Below are 23,047 nucleotides of genomic sequence, written 5' to 3'. Positions count from 1 at the left end.
CCAGAAAACCCTTCCTTACAAAAAAGCTAAGGTTTTTTGTACTTTTAAAGTTATTGTTGAGACCATATTGTTCTTGTTGACCCTCTTTTGCACTTACAGAGCTAGTTTACTGTTTTTCTTTGAAATAAATATTCAAAAACATTTAACCTACTGATGCTTCAATTAATGTAATTTTATTGGTATCTATTTTTATTTTTGAAATTTACCAGTAGCTGCTGCATTTCCCACCCTCGACTTATACTCGAGTCAATAAGTTTTCCCAGTTTTTTGTGGTAAAATTAGGTGACTTATATTCAGGTTGACTTATACTCGAGTATATATGGTACTTCAATTTACTATATGTGAGAATGTCCAGAAGCTACAGCTGGTAGAATATGCTGCGGCCAGATTGTTGCTTGGACTATGTTGTGGGTTGTAGGGACCATTTCACTGCTTATCACTTGTTCCATCTATCACTCTAGTCTTGCTCCATCCATACTGGCTATGAATTGACTTCCAGGCCCACCTAAAGGTGCTTCTTTTAATCTCTAAACGTTTATATGGTTTTGGGCTAGCATACTTTAAAAACTACCAACTACCATGTCAATCTGCATATCCACTCTGGTCATCTTTGGAGGTCCTGCTTCAGTTGCCTCCACCATCTGAGGCTCTTCAGGGAAATTTGTCCCCCTCTATCTTTATGTTCCATCAGCAAATGAAGGGTTTTTTTGTTTAGTTTGGTATTCCTTCACTAACCATCAGTGGCCCTCTTCCCTGGTTGTGTTGCTATGTATTTTTGCATGTCTATATGTTTTATTGAATTAAATATATTATGTATACTTATATTTTAAGTGGAAGGGAAGGCAGCATAGTTTATATATATCCTGATCTTGTCAGATCTCCAAAGCTAAGCATAGTCAGTACTTGGAAGGGAAGACGCTTCAGAGGAAAGCAATGGCAATCCATTCCTGGTTCTCACTTACCTTGAAAGTCTTCCTGGAGTCGCTGTATGTCAGCTGCAATATGACAGCACTTCACACACACACACGTTAAATTCTTTTTAATGTCTTGATGTTTTAATTTTGAAATATTTTTAATGTTTTTATATTATGTATGGGTGGAAAGTGGCCACTAACCTGGATAGCTTTAAAAGGTGCTTGGACAGATTTATGGAGGAGAAGTCGATCTATGGCTACCAATCTTGATCCTTCTTGATCTGAGATTGCAAATGCCTTAGCACAGTGGTGGCGAACCTATGGCCCTCCAGATGTTCATGAACTACAATTCCCATCAGCCCCTGCCAGCATGGCCATAGGTTCACCACCACAGCCTTAGCAGATCAGGTGCTCAGGAGCAGCAGCAGCAAAAGGCCATTGCTTTCACTTCCTGCATGGGAGCTCCCAAAGGCACCTGGTGGGCCACTGCGAGTAGCAGAGTGCTGGACTAGATGGACTCTGGTCTGATCCAGCAGGCTCTTTCTTATGTTCTTATGTTCTTAAATAAAGAATGTAGAATGTGTAAATTATGGAAATCAATTTCTTTTCTAAAACCATGTTCTAAAAATGTATCACAGGTACGGCGATATGCGGGTTACAATGGGATGTGAAATTTTCAGCATGTGGCAAAATTTAGGTAAGGTTAATGTCCTTCAGCTATCCTGGTCCAGGCCATTTTAAGAGAAAAAAGTGGTCTGGACTTACCTGGGCCACCATTGCTATCTAGAAGCAGAGGTGAGAGTGGGGAGTGGGATCAGTCCTTTCCCACTGGCCACAGGTTGCCCCAAGGGCAGGATCATTGGAGGCTGGGCCAGCATGATTTTGCATATTCCAGGGGTGGAGCTGGTGAGGCCAGGCCTTCTAAGGCTGGGTGAGGTGGGTCACAGCCCTTTCAGCACCACTCTTCCCAACCATTCCCCACCCACCCTTATCCATTTTATGGCATGTTTTTACATGCTTGGTTTGGTTGTTATGGATTCTCTTGTTCATTGCTTCAAGCTCAGTGGGTTGTGCATGGGAACTGATCCATTCTAGGTAGGAGGAGCCTGTGTGCTGGCCCTTCCCATTTGGGGGGGTCCCCATAAGAGGCCTTGGGAATGGGGCGAGCCTCAACACTGCATGTCTAGGCGGAGGCTGCTGGCTGGCTCACTCACACTCTCAGGCAGCAAGGGGCGATCCATCTAAGGGAAGGATGTCACAGGGGGCAACAAGAGTGCTGCCCTGTGACTGGCTCTGTCCCATATGCTGAGGAGGATAAGCAACAAGTCATTTGTCCAAGTTTCTCAAGAGTGAGGCACAGAAATGACAGTTCCATTTGTACCTTGAACAGCACTTAACAGATCTTTTGGGACCATTTAACCCAGCTGTCCTTTAGTTTAAAAGTTGGGAACCTTTATTTGGTTAACAAAGAATAGTGGATAGGGAGGAATAAAGCAGACTCTGACCTGGCAAGGTGAAAGAAGCAGAACCAAGGGCGCAGGAAGGGAGAGAAAAAACCAGAGCAAGTTGAGATAGGCCCAAGCCAAAAGCAGAGAAGAGGAGACAAGGGGAGAGGATTTCCTTTCTCCTGCAAATCCTTGTGAGTCCCCACTTTTCTGTTTATAAAATGAAGCTGGCTGGAACAGTAATTTAGATATGCTGTAGATCTTGAGCATGCCATATCATGTTATACAATGATCAGAGTTTCTATTGTATGATATGTAACCACCAAAGGTAATAGTTCAGTTCCATTTGGTCTTATATCTTTTTTGCAGGAGAACTCAAAGTCCACTTCATTCCAGCACTGATTGGCCCTTTCTTAGAAGTGACATTGATACCTCAGCCTGACCTACGGAATGTGATGATTCCTATTTTCCATGACATGATGGACTGGGAACAAAGGCGCAGTGGCAACTTTAAACAGGTATTTGTCAGCTGCTTAAGAGAGAGAGGAGAATCCTACTACTGAAAGCCTTCTTGCCAGGGCTGTGTTGCTTAACAGAAATATATGCCCATGGTTGCATCTAGAATTCATTTAACCCAGTATTTGTCTTTAATAGACAAAGTGTATGACTTCTTTGAAAAATCTGGAAGAACTCTACTTTCCTTTTGTCATATAAAATTAATGGTGACTTGAGATTATAGCAGTAACTTTAGCATGGATATATGAACCCTAGCTATTTTGCTTTAAAAACATAGCTGATATTTCTCTCCTTCCTGTGAATGAATGTTGGAGTGGGTGGATGGATTGTCCTCAAAGGCAAATGCCAAGCACCACTGTGATGCTTAGTGAGAACTGAAGAGAATGTGACAGAATACAGAAATTGCCTGAGGGCTAAAAAAATCTGAATAAAATGATGAGGAAAGAAGGGATATGGACTTGGCTTAATAAAGGGGAAAGACTATAGAGAGACTGTTTTTCAGGAATCATGTTTTGAGGAAGAATTTGGAGGAGGGAATAGGAAATGCAGTTTTAGATATGGGGCAAAATGGAAGCATTAAGGCCAGCGTGAGATAAGGAAATGGAGGACTGATAGCAAAGCAGTTTTAATGGAAAGGGAGTAGAAAGCAATGGAATGAGATATGTGAGAGAAGGAAGGGCTATTTAAGGACTTGAACATCCAAGTAACAACCAGATGGCATCCTGACTGTTGCATCCTGGTACTGGAATTCAGAAGTTAAATGCTATGGAAGTGGAGGGTGCCCCTTAGACACCATAGCTTGTAGTCATTGTCTTAAGTATTTTGATAGTCCACAAAATAGCAGGGAGGCCATAAGGCACAAGAGTTGGCATTAGTCCCATTTTTATAAGCTTGATTCGGATGGTGGATGAAGTAACAATGCTTCTTCCTATGGCTTTTTTTTTTGCTGCCTTAAAAATGGCATTGATGAGTTACGCCACTGTTCACTGGCAATATCCAGTGTGCTCAGGCATGCTTCTTCTCTCCAGAAAGCTGCTGAAATATTGAAACATCTCTGCAATAGAAGGAGAAAAACTGCCTAGATCCTACACAACAAATTAGTACCAATTGTATTTAATAATGATTGTGTAGAAAAAACCTTACTGAAGGAACTACCTTAAGAATGAAGTATCGTTGTGACGTTTGACCATGATTAGTCATGAATATGCTTTAATAAATATTTCAGTTTTCTAGGGCAGACTCCTTTGATTTGCCAAGGCCTGTCACTATCCAGCTCCTTTTTGGTTTTTTTTTTTTTTTGCTACTTAAGCATTCTTAGAGATGCCAAGTAAGGAAGTACTAAGTGCACCATCTGCTATTCCAATTTGTATTCTGCTTCTTGATGTTGCTTCAGATCATTTCTCTGTCTTCCATTTCTTGCTGCTTCATATGAAGCAGAGCAAAAGCATCTGAATTGGTGAAGGGAAATGACAAAATAACAGGTGAAGGGCTTTCAGACATTTTGGTAGGGGGAACAGGCATGGAAATGGAGCAGTAAATTGATATATGTTAGATGTCAGTAGAGAAACAGTTCTCCATATAAGCAGGGTACACACATTCTAATTTCTGTCTGCGTTATTCATGATCATTAAAGATGCCAGCTATCAGTCATTCTTTAGTAACTCCACAGGAAGCCTTTCCTCTGGTTTTTCATTCACCAGTTGTGTTATTAGTGTACGGGCAACAATTTTCTCCTGCAATATTTATACACCAAGCTACCTTGCTGCATTTCCTGGATGGCAAACACAATCCCAAGTGTGGTTAAGTGATTATTATTAGGTCCCAAACTCATATTCCCTAACTATTCTCTTCGCCCAAGTGAAAATTAAGCACATCTCTCACATGTCCAAATTCATGTGAAGCAGGGTAGGTTTTACTATCAGATCATTATACAACTCCAGAGGCTGTTTGTGCAGTTATGTAGATTTGAAGTAGAAAAAGATGAAGGGAGAAAAACAAATTGCTTTTGTGTGCCTTTGATTTTAAGCCCAGGGGCTGGATTTCAGGCAGGTTGTCTGCTTTTTTCTAAGCTCCCAAAATAGCTTCTTGAACAGCAGTACAGGCTTCTTAGCTTTGAAAGTTATATTGTTCCACTAAAATTAGGACACATGGCATATCTGTGAGATGGCATCTTTGAAATGGTTCAGTTCTGCAAGGGAAAGAAAGAACCAGTGTGGTTAGTCTTACAATTCTTCATATCTGGACACTCTTTGCCAGGGGCTTTACTAAAAGAAAACCAGTTTGTTTATATTTTGGGAAAGATATGCTCTCCAAAAGGCCTAAATGTATATGTATGCTACTTACAGGTAGAGGCAAAATTGATTGATAAATTGGATAGTTTGATGTCAGAAGGCAAAGGTGATGAAACGTACCGAGAACTCTTCAACAGTATGTGAGTAATAAATATTTATTCTGAGAGTCAGCTTGGAGAATGATTTCATTATGGAGTTAAAACTGTAGATGTAGAGACAGTGTTGGAGGTGGGGGGCTTTGCCTTCCCGAAATCTTTTAAACTCAGGATTAATTACCTGAACAGGTGAACAAGTCTTGTCCTTGTATCTTTAATTACAAAGATTGTAGGCTTTTCACTTATATTGACAGTGCTAAGTCATTTCTCATTCATTTGATTGTTAAAAATAGAAAAGGAACAATAAACATTTTAAAGGGAAATATGTGTGAGCATTCAAAAAGGCATTTCTTATAACTTCAACAGTTACAAAACCTGCAGGAGACAAAGGTTGCAAATGGATATGTTTAACTTATCATTTACTGCACCAGTAGTTCATATTTTTAGCCGTTAGGAAGGTGTAGCACAAAGACATGAATTTTTCTGGATGTCTGACCAAAAGCCATGAGGTGCACAGCCCTATCAAAAGCACTTGAAAGAGCCACTTATTTCAGTACTGAGTTGCTGTGGCTCAATTTGCTTTGCATGCAGCTGTCTCAGTTTCTTTAATAAGAAAGCAGCAGCTTGAGGTGTTGATCTGTTTAATGGATGTAAGCTTGTTTTCTTCCATTTGAATAAGTGGTTCCAATTAGTGAAGTGCGTCCCATGGAAATTAGTGGAACCTAAAAGTGCGTCATTTTGCCAGAATTGTGCTCATAATTTGGGTGCTGTGTGGTTTCCAAGCTGTATGGCCGTGTTCTAGCAGCATTCTCTCCTGACGTTTCGCCTGCATCTGTGGCTGGCATCTTCAGAGGATGTGCTCATAATTGTTTATTCCCACAGTATTAATAGTTTAATAATTTCCAATAAATCCCCAATAAATCCTCTTTTAAAAGCCACAACAGCTGTAGGGAGGGCCCTTTTCTTTAACTGAAAGAAACCAAGCCTATATTGCTGTGGTTGCCTAGCCATCAGCTGCTGAAGACTTTCATTTCTTAAAGTTACAGGTGCTTTTTGTATAACTTTGCTTTTTTACACTGTATTTCCTTAGATTTCAGGGTTTTTTTGCAAACCTGGGAGACACTTTTCAGGTTTGTAGAAAGATCTGTCTAGTCCATATATGGTTCCAGTAATCCAATATAACTATCAGATTTAGTTTATTTGGTTATTAGAATATACAAAATGGGTACCTGCAAGGACTTGTAGATTAAATCTTATATCCCTCTTCCTCATTATTTCCTCTTTCCCTTCCTTGAAAACCCCAACAATACTCTCCATTTCTTGCATCCTTCTCTTCTTTTCATCCACCAATCAACCTACTTTTCTCTCCTGCCCATCTTCAGTTTTTCACCCATCCTTATCCTTGGCACGTTCTACCCAGGAAAACTATGACCATTGTTTGGGACTCAGCTGGGCCAAACATTGCCATCTGCCTCATTTGGGACTCAGTCTTGCAGGGTGTCGTCTCCTTTGACTCATGTGGGTCTCAGTCGAGCCAGAAATCAACTGTGATGGGAATGAGTTAAAGTCCTTAGCAGTTTAGGGAATCCAAAAGTGTGCCGTGTCCATATGCGTAAAATAGGTCTTCCTTGCATAATATTGCTCGAGTTTAGGAAGTACATGGAAACCTTATTTCTCATCCAAAAGCAAATATCTAGGGTCAGCAGTACAGGACAACTTCTCCAGAGCACTAAGCTATAGTTTGCAAGCCCCAAATTTGTAAAAGGTAATAAGTATGCACCTTCGGTTATTCTTACTTATAAATACATAAAATTTCAAGCTTTTATGATCTTCATTAGTCTGGGTGTTTTAGAAAGGGGTGGTGGTGGAGATGAAAGGCATCTCAGACCATAAGCTTAATGACTTACATTGTAAATATCTTGTGTGAAATTTTGAAGAGGTATGTAGATATAAAGTGGTTCTGGTTTCAGGTTGTATTCTTGAAACAAAACACAGAAATTACATTGAAAATACAAAAAGCAGCAATTGATCAATATGGCTGTTTCCCCATACTGAGAGTCAATTGTCTTTTGATCACTCCTACTGATACTATATCTATTTCATCAGTTCTGTGGCTGTCAAGCTGAGAGTTAGCTATAAAAACTTGCATGTCTGGGAAGTCTGTCTTTAAGGTAACTTTTGAGCGTTAGCATTAAGGGTGTGCATAGCAGAATTCCTGAACTGAAGTAGCCGGTCACAAGTCCGCACTTGGTCCCTCCTCAAGATTGATGCAAATGCAACAGCCTTTCTGACCATGGGGGCTTTCCCAAGGCACCCACCTTCCCTGAGTCCTCCCTGGGTTACTAGGTTCCACCAGGAGAAGGGGAACACCACTGCTGCTTTTTCTGGCCCAGGAGTCAGCTGTGTCTCTCCAGGCCTCCTATCAATAACTCCTTTTGATCTCAACCTGCTGGATGGCACCATGGCCTGGCAGGCCTCTAGCATCAAAGGAGGCAGAGCTGCACCTCAGGCCAGGTTCCTCCCAAGAGCTATAAGGAAGCAGCTCAGTTGAGCCAGATGGGAATTCAGATAGGCTACAGGAGAGGAAAAGTGGTGGCAAGTTGAGTGATTACAAGGGAGTGAGGGGAGGCAGGGCTCAGGAGAGTGAAAGAGGCAGGGACTTGAAGTCACTGAGATGGGAGAAAATTCACCTGGTGGTGGGAGGTGGGGACTGGTGCTATATACTATATAAAGGAGAAAATCCACCAGGCAGAGAGAAGATGATGGGGGATGGGCATGCTGCTTCTAGGACACTAGTTCCAGGGAAGAAAGAGAGAAGAGAGGAAGAAAGCAGCACACCAAGGAAAGGAAGCCTATAGAGCTATGTTCAAAGGTCTCCCAACCCACTCTGAGGTTGGTGAAGGCAAAAGTAGAGGTATACATAGTGTAAGGGAGCACACAGCTCAGAGGCAAGGCGGCAAAGTCTCACATGAAGTCATACACATAAATCTTTGGTTCAGGTTGTTACATTGATTTCTCAGAATCTGAATATCAAGCTGGGTTTCTTGAGAATTACAAACCCTCTTCCTTCAAACAGTTTTTGAGTCAAGTGCTTGCCAGTAATGCAGCATGCGCACATTTTTTTAATTCTATGATATCCTGGATAATAAATAAACAACAGACCACAACAAGGAAGGATGGCAAAAGCATAGTTTTTCTTTATCAGCAGAAAGATAAACATTTTATCTCTTTTAATTTATTTTTACAGGGACATTTTCAGCTACTGTAAGAGCAGGAAAATGAAATAAATGCAAACAATTTTTTTTACCGCTAGTGGTCTGAGCCATTCCGATAGAAATCAGTTGAGAGAAGTGCAACAGTACAGAGTGACACATACTTCAGGGGTCCAATTTGCTTGAAACCTGGGAAGAGGATCTTTACATTAGAGGGAGGACTATGTTGAGTGCAAATTTGGTTCCATTATCTTTGTAAACAGCTGTCTCAGACCCTCCTGTATATCCTTCATTGAAAGTAATATGCATTTTTACAGAAATTACCTATGGAGTGAGGTGTCACTTTACCACTAACTCCAAGTGGATTGAACATATGGACAAATTACTTATGACTTTGTATTAATCTAAGAAATATTTTTATGTCCCACATCGGTCCCTGCGTTCAGCAGAGGCTAACTTGCTGGTAATCCCCGCCCCCTCTATGATGCGGCTGGTCTCTACTAGGGCCAGGGCTTTTACGGCCCTGGCCCCTGCCTGGTGGAATGCTCTTCCTCCAGCTGTCCGGGCCCTGCGGGATCTCAACGAGTTCCGCAGGGCCTGTAAGACCGAGCTATTCCACCGGGCCTTTGGTGAGACCAGCTGCTGATGTGGGTGCCCGAAACAGCTTAAGAAATATTCTGAGACCCACTGTCCCCCCTGCTTTTTAAGAGGAGTTTTAATAGCTGGATGCCATCTATTTAAATATTTAAATTTACTTGGGTTTGATAATTGTATGCTGCATTTTACATTTTTAAACCTTGTTTTCTTTGCTTGTTAATGTTGTACACCGCCCTGAGCCCTTCGGGGGAGGGCGGTATAAAAATGAAATAATAAATAAATAAATAATAAAGCATTTTGTTTTATTTGCTAATGAGAAATGGGGATAGCTGTAATGTCCAAGATGGCCATGGTTTCTCATCTGTTTGAAAACATGCTTGAAAAATTCAAAATTCATAAGGCACTGAAGATGCATAAACTTCACATATGCTTTATCATTGTGTTCCTGACATTAACACTACAGGTTGGGTAGGAGCTAGTGGAATGGGAGACTGCCACCGATTCTCCCCTCTCATGTTTTTTCCCCAGGATTCCCTGTCCCCGAGAAAGCACAGTTTCATCGAGATCAGTGGGTTGCACGAAGAGGTGGGAGACAGGTTTATTCCATTCCAATGATGGAAAATTTAGTCTGGATCCAACCCACTGTTTCTTTCAGTGAAGAGGTCTGCAGCATGAAGCTCATGAGCTACCGGTAGCTCACCAGCTGCTGCTCACCAGCTGCTGAAAATGACCAACAATGCGATTCAGTATGTATTTGACTGGAAGTAATTATCTCTGTGCTGTTTGAGCTCATTACTCATTACATTACATTACACACCTAGAGCCCTAGGAATCTTACAAGCCAGTTTCCTCCCTGCCCTTTACTGATCCTATACCCTGCAGAACATGGGAAGAAGAGAAAGCCATGGATTCATCCCTCCCCTTTCCTAGGTGAGGTCTGTAGAAATGGTTGTAACTGGGAGATAAAATTTGATCTATCTTCTGCCAAATTAGTTTTTAAAAAAGATTATCAGCATAGGCAGACAAATCCCCCTTCCCTATCTGTAGCCTGCAGCATTTAGGCAGAGAAAATGGCCCGTAGCCTGACCCTAACACATGCTGTGGCTGAGAGTACCTATAAGTGGCAATGCTGGACACAACTCTCACGTTGTCATGTCTTGGTAGTCACAGTTCTTCAATCTTTTGGCAACTAACCAACTTTTTCTCTCCTTCCACACCATCCAAGTCTTTGAGGCAGCTGCTTGTTTCTCCTCTCTGTACTGTTCACACTTCTGAACGATGTCCTCCCTCGTCTCTTTCCTGCAAGCTGTTCACACTGTTTAAATCGCTTCTTCTTTCTCTTGGAAGCCATATGCTCTTTACTGTCAGACCCTAACCAGATGCAGTATTGTACATGAACATACTTCACATTGTATATGTCTGGACAGACATACTGTAATCATGCCAACATACCATTAGTAAGCCGGCAAAGAGGGAAAAGTGTTGCCATTTTTGCATTAAGCTAGTCCAGACTCCTCCCCTACTTCCATAGCCATCCTCCCATTGTCAATTTCATTTTCCTTCCCACCCTTGGGTTTCTCCTTGGGAAAGGAACTTCCCAGAAATGCTTCCTACCCCCTGCTTATGCTCAGTGGAGCAGCAGGGGGGGATGGGGAAAAATGGTATCAGGATATCACATTCAGAACAGAACAGAGAAGAAAGGGAGAAAGGAGGGAGGGAGGGTTTGCAGGCTGCTTCTACCATAAGACTGCCATAATGCAATAGATGGGAACATGAAAGGATAGCCAAACACTGTCTTACCCACACACCATTCCTTTCATGGACTATAGGTCCATAGATGGCTACTAGCCATGGTGAGCCTCAGTATGCAGAGGCATCAAATCTCTGAGACCCTGCACTAGCAGGCAAGATTGGGGGAAGGTCTTGGCCTCCATGTTCTGCTTTTTAGTCCTCCAGGACAACTGGCTTGCTGCAATGTAAAACAGAATTCTGGGCTTTATGGAACACTGATCTGATACAACTGGGCTCTTCTTATGTTCATTTCCACTCCTTACTTCCTTCAAGGCTGTGCAAGTGTGGAGCAGGAAATGCAAGAATAAGTCAGAAAAACACGCTAGGCTTGATGGCACTTTGCCATTTGAACTTCTAACATATGGTGTGTTTCATAGTGGCAATTTGTTTAAGACTAAAGACAGACATGATACAAAATAGCCTTGTCAGTCTTCACCTGTAAAATGTTAGGTCCTCAGGGATGGCAACAGCTCTAGATGTTGCCAAAGGCAGGGATTGCCCAGTAGTCCATTAACATGTTTGGGAGAGCACCAGGAGCTAGAAAGTATATGCGTGTTTGTTGTATTAGCTTTTGTTGTGTTGTGTTGACTCAAGAGCTATGGTCAAAGAGCTGCATATGGCTGTTTTCTTATTTTGGCATATATTTCTTCTTTTTTGTAATTTGCTATTTTACATATATGTGTTCTTAAAGTTGATTCTGATTTCTTTTTAAGTGGTTGCCAACTTGAAAACCCCCACACTTTTCTCAAATTACCAAGGCTGGGAAACCATTCACCGACCAGGCTTGTCAGATTTCCCCACCTGAGCACACTGGGCACACCTAAAATAAGACATGCAGCGGATGTCTTTAAAAGAGGCAGTTTCTGGGTGCTTTTCAGACAACAAAGGCATCAAAAGGGAAAAGAGGCTGTTTTGCTGTCTGGTCAGTTTCATCCTCAGCCTGCATCCAACATTTTGTGTCCTGCTGAAGGGATTCTCCCTGCCGCCATATGCTGAAGGTAGTCCCAGAACGTTTGCTCTGCAGGCTCCAATCCTGGGCACCTTTTCAGCCCAAAAAGTACATAGCTGTACTCACCTGGTCCTGCCAATTCCAGCAATATATAACTTTTCCAATTTTTAAAAAAACTTTTGAGGAGTTATCTTTGAAACTACACAGACACACATAAGAGAATCTTAGGCCATTTCTGCATGGTGGAGCCTCGGGACCAATTGCACGGTCCCCTGCAGGCAGTCCCGAAGCTACCGCGGCCCGCAGGGGCTGCTCCACACAGAGCCGCCTCCGATTTGTTGTATTAACCTACATTTTCTCTCTGGGAAGCTCTGTACGGAGGAAGAGACATGCCGGGGGTTCAGAGGGCAGCGTGGGCGGGTCCCTTCCTCTGTCCAGAGCTTTGCAGGGAGAAATGGTAGGTACACACAACAAACTGGAAGCTCCTAAAAGTGGCGCCTTCACACCAGTGCACTTCACACGGCGCCAGTGGGAATATGCTGCTTTCCAAAAAACTCGCTCATTGAGCAAGTTTTGATAGCAGCGTTTTCCTACCATTTGGGAGGGGAGAGCACGGCGCTGCTGTGCTGCAGCAGTGGCAGCTGTGCGAGCAGCACCCCAGGGATGGTGTTTTTAACGTCCCTAGGGCACTGTTTTGGGGCCATGCAGAAACAACCTTAGCTGAACAGAAGACAGGTCTGCCTCCCATTGGAAAGCATTGGGTTGACCTGCCTCTGCAGATCAACACAGTCATGCTATTCTTGTAAAATTCACAGAAGTGAATATCAGTTCTTTCACAATTGATGCAGTACATCTGTGTTTATACTTCGATCTCTGTATCTGAATACAAAACAGACACAAAAAGCCCCACAATTATGTACAGATTTTGTGCTTGGATGCTTTTGTAGCACTCCATACCTGTGCTCAACTAGGAACAAGCAAGAATATGTGCAGGACAAAGCATGAAAACATATAGTCTAGTTCAGGGGTCTGCAACCTGCAGCTCTCCAGATGTGCGTGGTCTACAAATCCCATCAGCCCCTGCCAGCATGGCCAGTTGGTCATGCTGGCAGGGGCTGATCAGATTTGTAGTCCATGCACATCTGGAGAGCCGCAGGTTGCAGACCTTGGTATAGTTCCAAGTAAAATATTACTGTAAAATATTCAAAAGAGTTTCCAACTTAAGATTTGTCTGTGGAAATGATCGGTTATTTGGCTCTGTGTCCCACTTTATAATATTCCAATATTGCTGAGGAGGTATTTTGAGGAGCTTTTTATGAATGTTTGCTTTGTATATTATCTTTGAAAGGTCACTGATGAAAAGGGTTTGTATAAGTTTGGGAACTCCTTCGCACAAGTACTCCATCTAAAATACATAAACTGAAAGCAAACTCTGTACTTGGGCTGGCTAATCCATATCCATTCTGAACTTATTGGAGCTTTTATTTTGAAATATTCTGTCAGTTTGAGCAAGCCTTTGATATTTGATTGGGGAGAAAACACGAGGCTATAAAATGTTTTTCCATTGTGCAGTTTTCTAATCTCTTGTCATTGCTGTGTGAATTTTAGTACCCTTTTAGCTTTCCCTAAATAAATTGAAATGGAGCCAAGCCTTTAGATGTTCTTCTGTCCTTTGGGCATGGTCTAGTCATGAGGTGGTGATCAGGTGGCAGAATTTGTAGAAATCAGGTGGCTGAATTTGTAGAAATGGTTGTACCATTTATGACTGCAGAGAAGGGTTTACTTTTTCCCCACAGTTCTCTGACATTCATAATATCTTGTAAATGGAAAACAAACACCTATGAAGGGTTAAACTAGACCCTTTCTCCCTGATATGCTAATTTTTAATAGTTAGGAAGAGAGCCAGCATGGTGTAGTGGTTAAGAGCGGTGGACTCTAAGGCAGACTGGAATCTGAAGAATTGGGTTTGTTTCCCATCTCCTACACATGAAGGCTGCTGGGTGACCTTGAGCTAGTTTTAGTTTTCTCTGAATTAACCCCACCTACCTCACAAGGTGTCTGTTGTGGGAAGAGGAAGGGAAGTCAATTGTAAGCCACTTTGGCCGTTTCCTTTCCAGCCGCCATGTTTCATCACGCCGCCAAGAGTTCTGCCGGGCGCATGGGGAGCGTAAGCCTGTTCGGGCACGCTAGCGTCGCGAGCAGGCCAAGCAGAGAACCCCGCAGGAGAGGCGGCTCCGCGACGGAGCCGCCTCTTTCGCCTTCTCCGCCCCACTCACAATGTCAGCCGTCAGCGCCTGCTGGCCCGGTGGAAGCCCATACGCTGCCCTCCGCCCCTGGAGGTCGGAGGACAGTGTGGGCGGGGCTTCCACGGCCAGCAGGTGACAACGGAGACATCGTGAGTGGGGCGGAGAAGGGAGACAGCATCTTCCCGGCGGCGCGGTTCGCACCGCGCCGCCGGGAAGACGCTTCCCCCCCAACAACAACCCTTTAAAGGGTTGTTGTTTAGGGCGGCCTGACGCTGCCCTGGGGGGAAGGAAGCGCAGTCAGGTCGAACGGCGGCCTGGGGGCGGCGTTTTTACCGCCCCCAGGCCGTCGTTTTTGGGCCGTACGGAAACGGCCTTTGAGACTTCTTAAAGATAGAGAAAAGTGGGCTATAAAAACCAACTCTTCTTCTTCCTTTACATGAGGGGAGTATTAAAACTTTTTCTCTCCCCAGTTACAGTCTGACATGTTACAATCCACATTCTATTACCTCAGGATTCTTCCACCTCATTCCATTGCATGTGTAAACCAGGCCTTGCCCCTTCATGCTTTCTATAGCAGAACTCTACTACTAAACTCTCATGATTTCTTCAGGGGAGTTATGTGCCTTTTCATGCAGAGCTATGTTTGGATTCCCAACACAAGGACATGTTCCCTTCAGATAAATTAGGCTGTTTCTTTATATGATGGGCCCCTTGGTTCCTATCTGATGTTAATACAGCTCTTCAGGGGTCCCACTCTGTTCCTGAACTCTAAACATCCTGTTGGAATCTCTTCCATCATTACGTTGACTCTCTTCATCTCAGCCAGTTAATAGGCTGTACCATTTTGGCTGCACTAAAGAAAAAGATAAAGGCTAAAACTCAGTTATTCTATCCCTCACTCTATACATTGCCTAGTAGATGTTAAAAATAAAGCAGGCTCATTAGCTTGGAAAGTTACAGATGTTTTACCAGGTTTCCATTATCTATGAGCCTTTTTTGGGTGTGCAGGCTAGCACATGGCAACAGTTGCCTTCTACAGACATCAGAGAAGAGTTCGGTCTGCCTTGTGGAATCATCACCAAAGAGACCCTGCTCTCAGGAGTTTTATAATTTCTCTTTCTCCTTCCACTGATCAGGTCAGGTCAGGTCAAATCAAAGACACTTTTCTGGAAGTCTCCAGGAGTTTTTTCCCCTGAAGTCTTCCTAGTACTTAATTATACCAAATTATACCAAATCTCTGGCCCCTTCCAGAGATCACCAGTCTAGCTGGGGGAAGGGGGATGGGCCATCTCGTTGACTCTAGACCTTTTATCATTTTTAAAAGTGGAGAGTCTTAGAGCAGACTGTTTTGAGATTGCTAAACTGGATTTATTTGGTCACTATGTGTTGAATGATGCTAAATTTCAGGGCAGTTAAACTCAGTAGGCAACCTTAGGGTATCATAGACTTAGCTCAGGCCTGATTATATAACCACAGGGCATGTGGTAGTTGTGGAGAAAATGCTTGAAGTTTGAGTTATAGGTCCCTGTCCATGATGAGCCAGTTGAACATACTGTCACAGCTATGTTCAGGATTCATGGTTTTAGTATGTGTTTGGAAGTGTCAGAAAACCAACACTTTCACAAGATGATGAAAGTTAAATTTCACATATAGAAGGTGGCATTCAAAACTAGTTTGTGGTCCCCATAAACAGACAATTACTACAGCCTCCGTGCATCATTGTTGTTATGGAAAGATCTTAAAGGAACAATTGCTTTCCACATGTTCCTGGATTCTTCATTAACTCCTGCCATTATATCTCTTGGAAAGACTTATTGGACATTTTACCTTGAGCATCTATGGAAGTACAGACCTTATACAAAAGCACAAACAGTATTTACCATTTCACTCCCACCCATTTTCTTGTGTGACCCATGTTGCTATGCTGAAACTTAGAGTCAGTGCTTACCATTCTTCCTTTTCAAGAATAGATCTCAGCAACATCTATCTAAAAATATTTTTATCATGCCCTTCCTCAACAGGGGCTCAGCAAGTCATGCATGGTTCACCTTTTCCATATTTCAACCTCTCAAGAATTCTGTGAAATAAGATAAACTGACCCAGGCCATCCAGTGATTGGGTTGCCAGGCAATGTTTAGCAACTGATAAGAGGGTTGAGAGGGAGCAATGTGAACAATAAGACCTTGTCTGTTTACAGGAAGTTCTGACCATACAGTTCCTAACAATTCCTAGAGCTACCCCGAAATAACAACAGTAACTCTAGCAATTGCCAGAGTGGTATAGTGGTTAAGAGTGGGGACTCTAATCTAGAAAACCACATTTGATTCCCCAGTCCTCCACATGAGTGGCAGACTCTAATCTGGAGAACTGGGTTTGTTTTCCCCACTGTTCCACATGAAAGCTGCTGGGTGACCTTTCAGCCCCACCAACCTCACAAGGTGCCTGTTGTGGGAAGTAGAAGGGAAGGCTGTTGTATGCTGCTTTGAGACTCCTTAAAGGAGAGAAAAGCGAGGAATAAAAAGCAACTCTTCATCTTCTATCTTGCAGGAGCTACCCTTGTAACTTCAGGGGAGCTGTAGGAATTGTCAGGAACTCTATGCTCAGAACTTCCTACAAGTAGATGAGACCTTATTTTTCTTTCTAATTTTTATCCCCAGAATAATCATGTACTTCCCTTTGGCTCCTGTTTCCACCCACTGATTAGCTGAGCATCAGTGGGCAAGGACTGCAATCGCATGACAACATGCTGTCATAAGTTGGCAACCCTATCCTGAGAACTTCACAGCAGAGAGGGGATTTGAACCTGGATCTTTCAAATCCTAGCTCAACTATTACACCATGAAAATATCTCAAAGCCTCTCCCATAAGCATCTGTGAACTATATAGTTGTGAAGGGCTCAATGCATCAGTTCTTTCCTGATACCATAAGAACTGTAGGGTTCAGCCTGGGAATGAGTGAAGCAAAAAAGAGATTAACTTGGACAATGTATGCATTATCTCCCTCTCATCTCTGTTTAACATATATCTGCACATATATCTGGGCTTGGTGCGAAGGGCTTCCTGGGTAGAAGACGCCCTGATATTTCTTATTTTAGAAATGTAGCCAGTACTAGTCAGTGTCCATCAATATTCCTTGCTGTCAGTTCTGTTTCTACACTTATGTGTGTATATTCTAAGCTCACTCGATTTAATTCTAATGGACTTAGAGAATTGGGCTAATACTTACCACCAAAACCCTATCAATTATTTAACAGTTGAATGAATGAGATTGAAATGCATAAATAACACTAAAGCAAAAGGGAAGTGTTCTTTTTTTTCAAAAAAAAAAAAAGATCCTTCTCTGGAAAAGGCTTTTCCTGTGGCAGTTACAATGCAGTAAATTGTGTGGGTGCAGAACTACTGTCGACTAAAGTACCGGGAGAAAAAAAATCCTACATTGAGAAGATTTGAAATCTCATCGCAAGGAAACAGTGAAATGGGAAATGCTCTCTTCTAGGTAACAAAAATTTCCAGTTTCTTTTCTTAATACTGAAATGAAGGTCTGATAAATAGTTCAGTAGACTGAGGATGTACTAAAATCCCAAATGTAGATATATTTTTTGAAAAATAGGATGTTATCTATCTCTCTGTTTTGACTTGAAGTTGGCTAACCTTAAAAAAAATCAATTTGCCTTGTCAATGCTTCCTGGAGTAGAATTCCACTCTTTGGTCCTTATCCCAGGTAAGATGATATTTGCAATTGTGCTTTCATTTTTTCTTATGAACAAAATTAAATCTGTGAATAAGCCAATTATTGCTCAGGCATTTTGGGTACCTTTAAATATAAATTGGTTGTTATGGAGACTGATAAAAATAAATGCTAATATTTTGCCCTGGGTTCATTCCTTCCAGCCTGTTGAAGAAAATTGAACGGGAAACATGGAGAGAAAGTGGCGTCTCGTTAATTGCCACTGTAACCCGCCTAATGGAGAGGCTGCTGGACTACAGGTGAGCAATCATTGCATTATCTGCAGTAAGGAATAAAAATCATCATCTGAAAGCCTAGTGCCAGCATTTTTTAATGGAGGATTGTCAGCAGCAGGCATATCAGAACCAAAATAGGCATCATGTTCTGAGCAATCTGGATATAACAATGATTCAGGGGTTTTCTTACTGTTATTATGCAGTCTTTAGGAAACAATTACATTTATATATTTAGATTAATAGCAACTGTACCTGTACAGGAATGTCACTTGGTTCACCTTTCTTGAGGCAGGATACAAGTAAAGTTTGAATATTTCATGTTGTAGAAAGCTTGCCCATCAAGGGCAGGTTCTAGCTTAGTTTCTCCCTGATGTGCTAGGTTTCAATGTACAATGAGTATTTTTTTTTTACATAAGAGATGCATTCATGTATAACTTGTGTTATGTACAATCTTGCTGGGTGTAAGATCAGGACTTTTGGGTTGCAAAAATCTATGGATCAGTTTTCTAGTACATGCCTACTGATGTGCAGTTGACCTGTGTGCTAGGTCTGATAGGACATCTTGTGCAGTGATAAGAGTATCTAGTGCCATGCTTTATTCTAATCAATCCTGTACATTGTGTGCCACAATCCTCACTCTCTTTTTGCACCCAGGGAAGCTGTGGCAATAGAAACAGCCAAGGATGCAGGACAAAATGTATTAGGCTCTGTACTGTTGGCAGAAAGCAAGCCAAGTTTGTGGCCTAAAAATATTTCTAAATAGATGAAGCAGACAAGGGATGAGTCTCATAATTAGTCTCCAATATATTTTAACAGATCAATAAGAGTAAGTCATAGGGGATGAATTTTTAAAAAGCAATGCCCTTGAGGTATTTGCATTTGTCAAGTTAAGCTTCTGATGGTGCCAATTTGCTTCACAGTCTATAATGTCATGGAGTAGGAGAGCTATGCATATGGACTCTCTGTACCTTGAAAGAACTGTGTTAGCAATGAAAAAGATCTCTAGCTCTTCATCATGTATTATTGGTACTTCTTGTAATTTTTGGATGCCATTTCCCATGTTCATATAAATAGAAACTACTTCACATGTATACACCCTTATTGTATTACTGGGCCAAACAGAGAGATTAGGTCTGTAATTCAATACTTACTTTTTTGGGAGTAAGTGCTATTGATTTCAGAATAACTTATTTCCAAACAAAAGATTGATTGGATTGCATACGTTTTGCTTCAGGTCATGAATTAAAATTTTGTTAGAAATTGAACCAATATCTTCTGACTTCGATTGTCTTTTGTATCTTTGTTGTCATCAGTTTTATAAGCACTATCCCTTTGTTTTCCTTGAATGGCAGGAATCTATACTATAGTTGCAAGCCTTGCTTCAGTTTCCTAAAACAAATTAGTTTGGTCAGTATACATACACTGAATTGTTTCAAGTTGGGAAATGGCTTGTATTGGAAAAACCTTCCTCCCTCAGGTTACAGTTATGACTGAAATTCACCCTCAACTAGGGTTGCCAATCTCCAGGTGGTGCTTGGAAATCTCATGACATTACAATTGATTTCCAGAGTACAGGGATCTGTCCTCCTGGAGAAAATGGCTGCTTTAGAAGGTAGACTTTGTGCATTATACCCTTCCAAAATCCCTCTTCAAAGCCCATCTTCCCTAGGTTCCACCTCCAAGTATCCAGAATTTCCCAACCCATAGTTGTCAACTCTACGCCTCCCCCCCAAAAAAGACACCCTGATTTTTTAAAAGGAATTAATTAGTGGGAGCTCTGCTCAAGTCCGCCTAGTGTCACATGTTGTACAACCTTATTCAAAATGAGATTCTTTGAGCAGGATTGGTACATTAGGCACTGACTTCAGTACCAAGAAATACTTTAGGCAGACACGTGTCCAGTGTTTCGTTGTTTAAACATCAGACAATATATTGTTCCACATACATCCCTGAATCAATAGTGTGTATGTATATATGTGTGTATAATAGAGAGTGCCTCCTGAATGTTTCGTTTTATTTGACTTGCATAATTAATTTCTCTGCATTTTATATGATCTCTTTTCTGTCTTCAGAGATTGCATGAAAATGGGTGATGTGGATGGCAAAAAGATAGGATGTACTGTCAGCTTGTTGGTATGTATCTTCTTCAGCTTGGTATTTCACATAAAGGGTCTGTGTGTTGTGCTAAGGAGCGTGTTTTTAATCCACTTTAAATCCCACATCTCTATGTCAATATTTTATTTATATTTATATTGGTCAGGCTTAACACATTTAAAACTGATCAGTTATCAGCAGTGATTTTTGATTTGGTACAACAAAGGGGAAGAAAGAAGTCAGAACAGCAAAGCTTCTGAGCACATCTGTAGCTTTTTGTTCCACTCTGCTCATACTATCAATATAGTTCATGGGATGGGAATGGAGATGGCTTCTTCTGCATGCCTTCCTGCTCAATCATTTAACTTTGTTGGTTCTTCTGGAATAGATTTTACAAGCACAGAGAAATTTATATTTATTGTTCAGGAGCAAATTAAATGTGCCAAAGGAAACCTTATTTTATTTTACTTTCCCACAGGACCTTGAAAAAAAGTGTGCAATCAGACACACAATGTACCCTTCCAAGGGGGGAAAAAGTGTATTCCTAAAGAACATTTGTGCTGTTAAAAATACTAGCCATGCAAAGTTGTATCATGTTAAGTGATACAGAAAGGGCAGTTGAAAGTAAAATGAGTGGTTCAGAATCCCATATCATGATCAAGCAAGCCCATTTCTCTTCCCCTTCCCAAAGACACTCACTGCAAACTGAGTTACTGGCTTCCACACAGTATTCACACAGTATTCACCAATATTTTCAAGGCCTCCACACAGTATTCACCAATGTTTTCAAGGTGATGGAACTCTTGAAGGTACATGTAAAGTTTGTTATGGCAGTGGTAGGCTTCTGCTTACATAAGGGAAATGCGTTGGTGCATGCTAATATTGTACAGTATGTATTTAAATTACAGTTGCATGCTACTGTGCAGTTCCAAATTGTCCTTTAAAAATCTATTTTCCTGAAGCCCACTCACCAGATATGACACAGTAAGGGGACACTTAATTAATTAATTAATTAGAAAATATTTATTCTGTCTCTCCAGGGCCATTCTCAAGATGGCTTATGCCATCAAATGATTATAAGTTACCAATATAAAAAGGGCTTTTTTCAACATACACTTTTGAATTTTGTTTTATGATAACAATGCCCGCCCCATAGTTGCAGATCCAGTATTTTTCCCCCTGAAGTAAGTAAAAATGAATGCCTGTGTTTCAACACAGAATCATGTCAGCCATCACAATGTGGCTTTCAGGAATGAGCTCTCAGAGGTGGGCAGTTTGGCATTTAGCTGGATCCACCATTATCTGTAAGCAAGTGTGCTTTGAGGGGCCAAGGGCCATGCCAGTCTGACTCCTTAAACTGTGAGTTACTAGCATTGTTTTGTAACAAGGTTCTCATTCATGCATATTGAAGAAAGAATCATGTCTTGTCAGAAATACTTTGCATGCTAGAGGTCCAGGTTTAATGCCATTTAAGAGAATCATTAGATTTATTTGTTTGTTTAGATTTATGCCCTACCCTTTCCTGGCCAGAGCCAAGCTCTGGGCAGCTTACAACACATCAGTACAACTACTTAAAAATCATATGCAGGGTAAATTGATAAAATCATAAAATCTAACTTTCTATTTGTCATTAAAATCCAAGAAACAATCTGACTAAAAAGATGGTGCCATAACCAAGCTTTTCCCTGAATATGGATAAGAACCAATATTATAAATTATTACCAACAGGAGGGACCTGCAGATCCTAATAAGCAGTGATCCTGGTGAGAATAAAATAATAAAATGGAGACCAAAATAAGGAATGTAGGGAGAGATTGAGGGAAGGTCCAAACAACATCAATTTGGGAGGGGAGAGGGAGACCAGTGATTATATAGGCTATTGCTGCCCTCAACCATAAGCCTGGCAAAACACCTCCATCTTACAAGTCCTCAGCACTGAGTCAAATCTTGCAGGGCTTGGATCTCACTAGACAAAGTTCTACCTATAGGGGCCAGTGCCAAAAAGGCCCTGGTCCTGGTTGAGAACAGCCAAATTTGTCTTAGGGCAGGAATCACTAGATGATTATTTCCAGCTCAGTGTAAGGTTCTTTGGTGGTATATCAGGAGAGACAATCCCATAGATACATTTGGGGCTTTAAACACCTTGTACTTGATTTGGAACACAATCTAGAGCCAGTGCAACTGATGAAGCACTGGTACAATGTGTGCTTTCCATGGGGCCCAATAAGGAGCTGCGCAGCCACATTCTGAACCAGTAGTAATTTCTGGAGCAACCTCAATGACAGCCCTGTATGAAGTGAGTTACAGTAATCATGACTGGAGGTGGCCATTGCATCGATCACTATGGCTAGATTAGTGGAGGTCAGATAGGGGATCAACTGCTGGGTTTGGCAACGATTTAAAAAATGCCATCCTGTACATATTCACAGTCTGGACATCCAATGAAAGGGAGGCATCTAAGGTCACCACCAAGCTCTTGCTGGAGGCAGATGGTATTAGTTGGACTCAGGCAGGAGCTGGGGATTGATTCCTCTGGCTCAGCTGACCCGAATCTAGCCACAAGATCTCTGTCTTAGATTAATTCAATTACCGACAACTCTGCTTTAACCATTTTATCACAGCCTCCAAGCACTTAGTTAAAGTACCTGGAATGGTGCCCTGCCTGCCTCACATCAGCAGATACTGCTTGGTGTAATTTATGTATTGATCACACCAAAGTCCCAAACTCCTGATCAGCTAGGTGAGGGAACACATATAGATGTTTAAAAGAGAGAGGATTGCTTCCTGGGGACTTTGTACATTGAGCCCTTCTTTCCCAATGGTACCCTCTGTCCCAGATCTTGGAGGAATAAGGTCAGCTATTGAACGACTGTCCCACATAGTCCAATATTGGTAAAGTAGTGGGTCAAAAGATCATTTTGACTGTGTCAAATG

General features: G+C 41.7%; 1 protein-coding gene across 3 annotated transcripts in view; it reads left to right on the top strand.

Moving 5' to 3' along the window:
* DOCK4 (dedicator of cytokinesis 4) overlaps positions 1-23,047 on the top strand; it is a 347,529-nt gene that overhangs the window by 264,735 nt on the left and 59,747 nt on the right. For 2 of the 3 annotated variants that reach the window (XM_048499439.1, XM_048499441.1), the window contains 6 exons: positions 1,553-1,611; positions 2,729-2,877; positions 5,221-5,306; positions 17,751-17,777; positions 17,948-18,043; positions 20,092-20,152. In XM_048499439.1, the coding sequence (XP_048355396.1) occupies positions 1,553-1,611; positions 2,729-2,877; positions 5,221-5,306; positions 17,751-17,777; positions 17,948-18,043; positions 20,092-20,152 (478 nt within the window). The remainder of the gene's footprint in view (positions 1-1,552; positions 1,612-2,728; positions 2,878-5,220; positions 5,307-17,750; positions 17,778-17,947; positions 18,044-20,091; positions 20,153-23,047) is intronic. The other variant, XM_048499440.1, reaches the window with a different exon arrangement.

Source organism: Sphaerodactylus townsendi, linkage group LG06 (genome assembly GCF_021028975.2).
Source record: "Sphaerodactylus townsendi isolate TG3544 linkage group LG06, MPM_Stown_v2.3, whole genome shotgun sequence".
NCBI lineage: Eukaryota > Metazoa > Chordata > Lepidosauria > Squamata > Sphaerodactylidae > Sphaerodactylus > Sphaerodactylus townsendi.
This window is presented reverse-complemented; position numbering and strand designations above follow the sequence as displayed.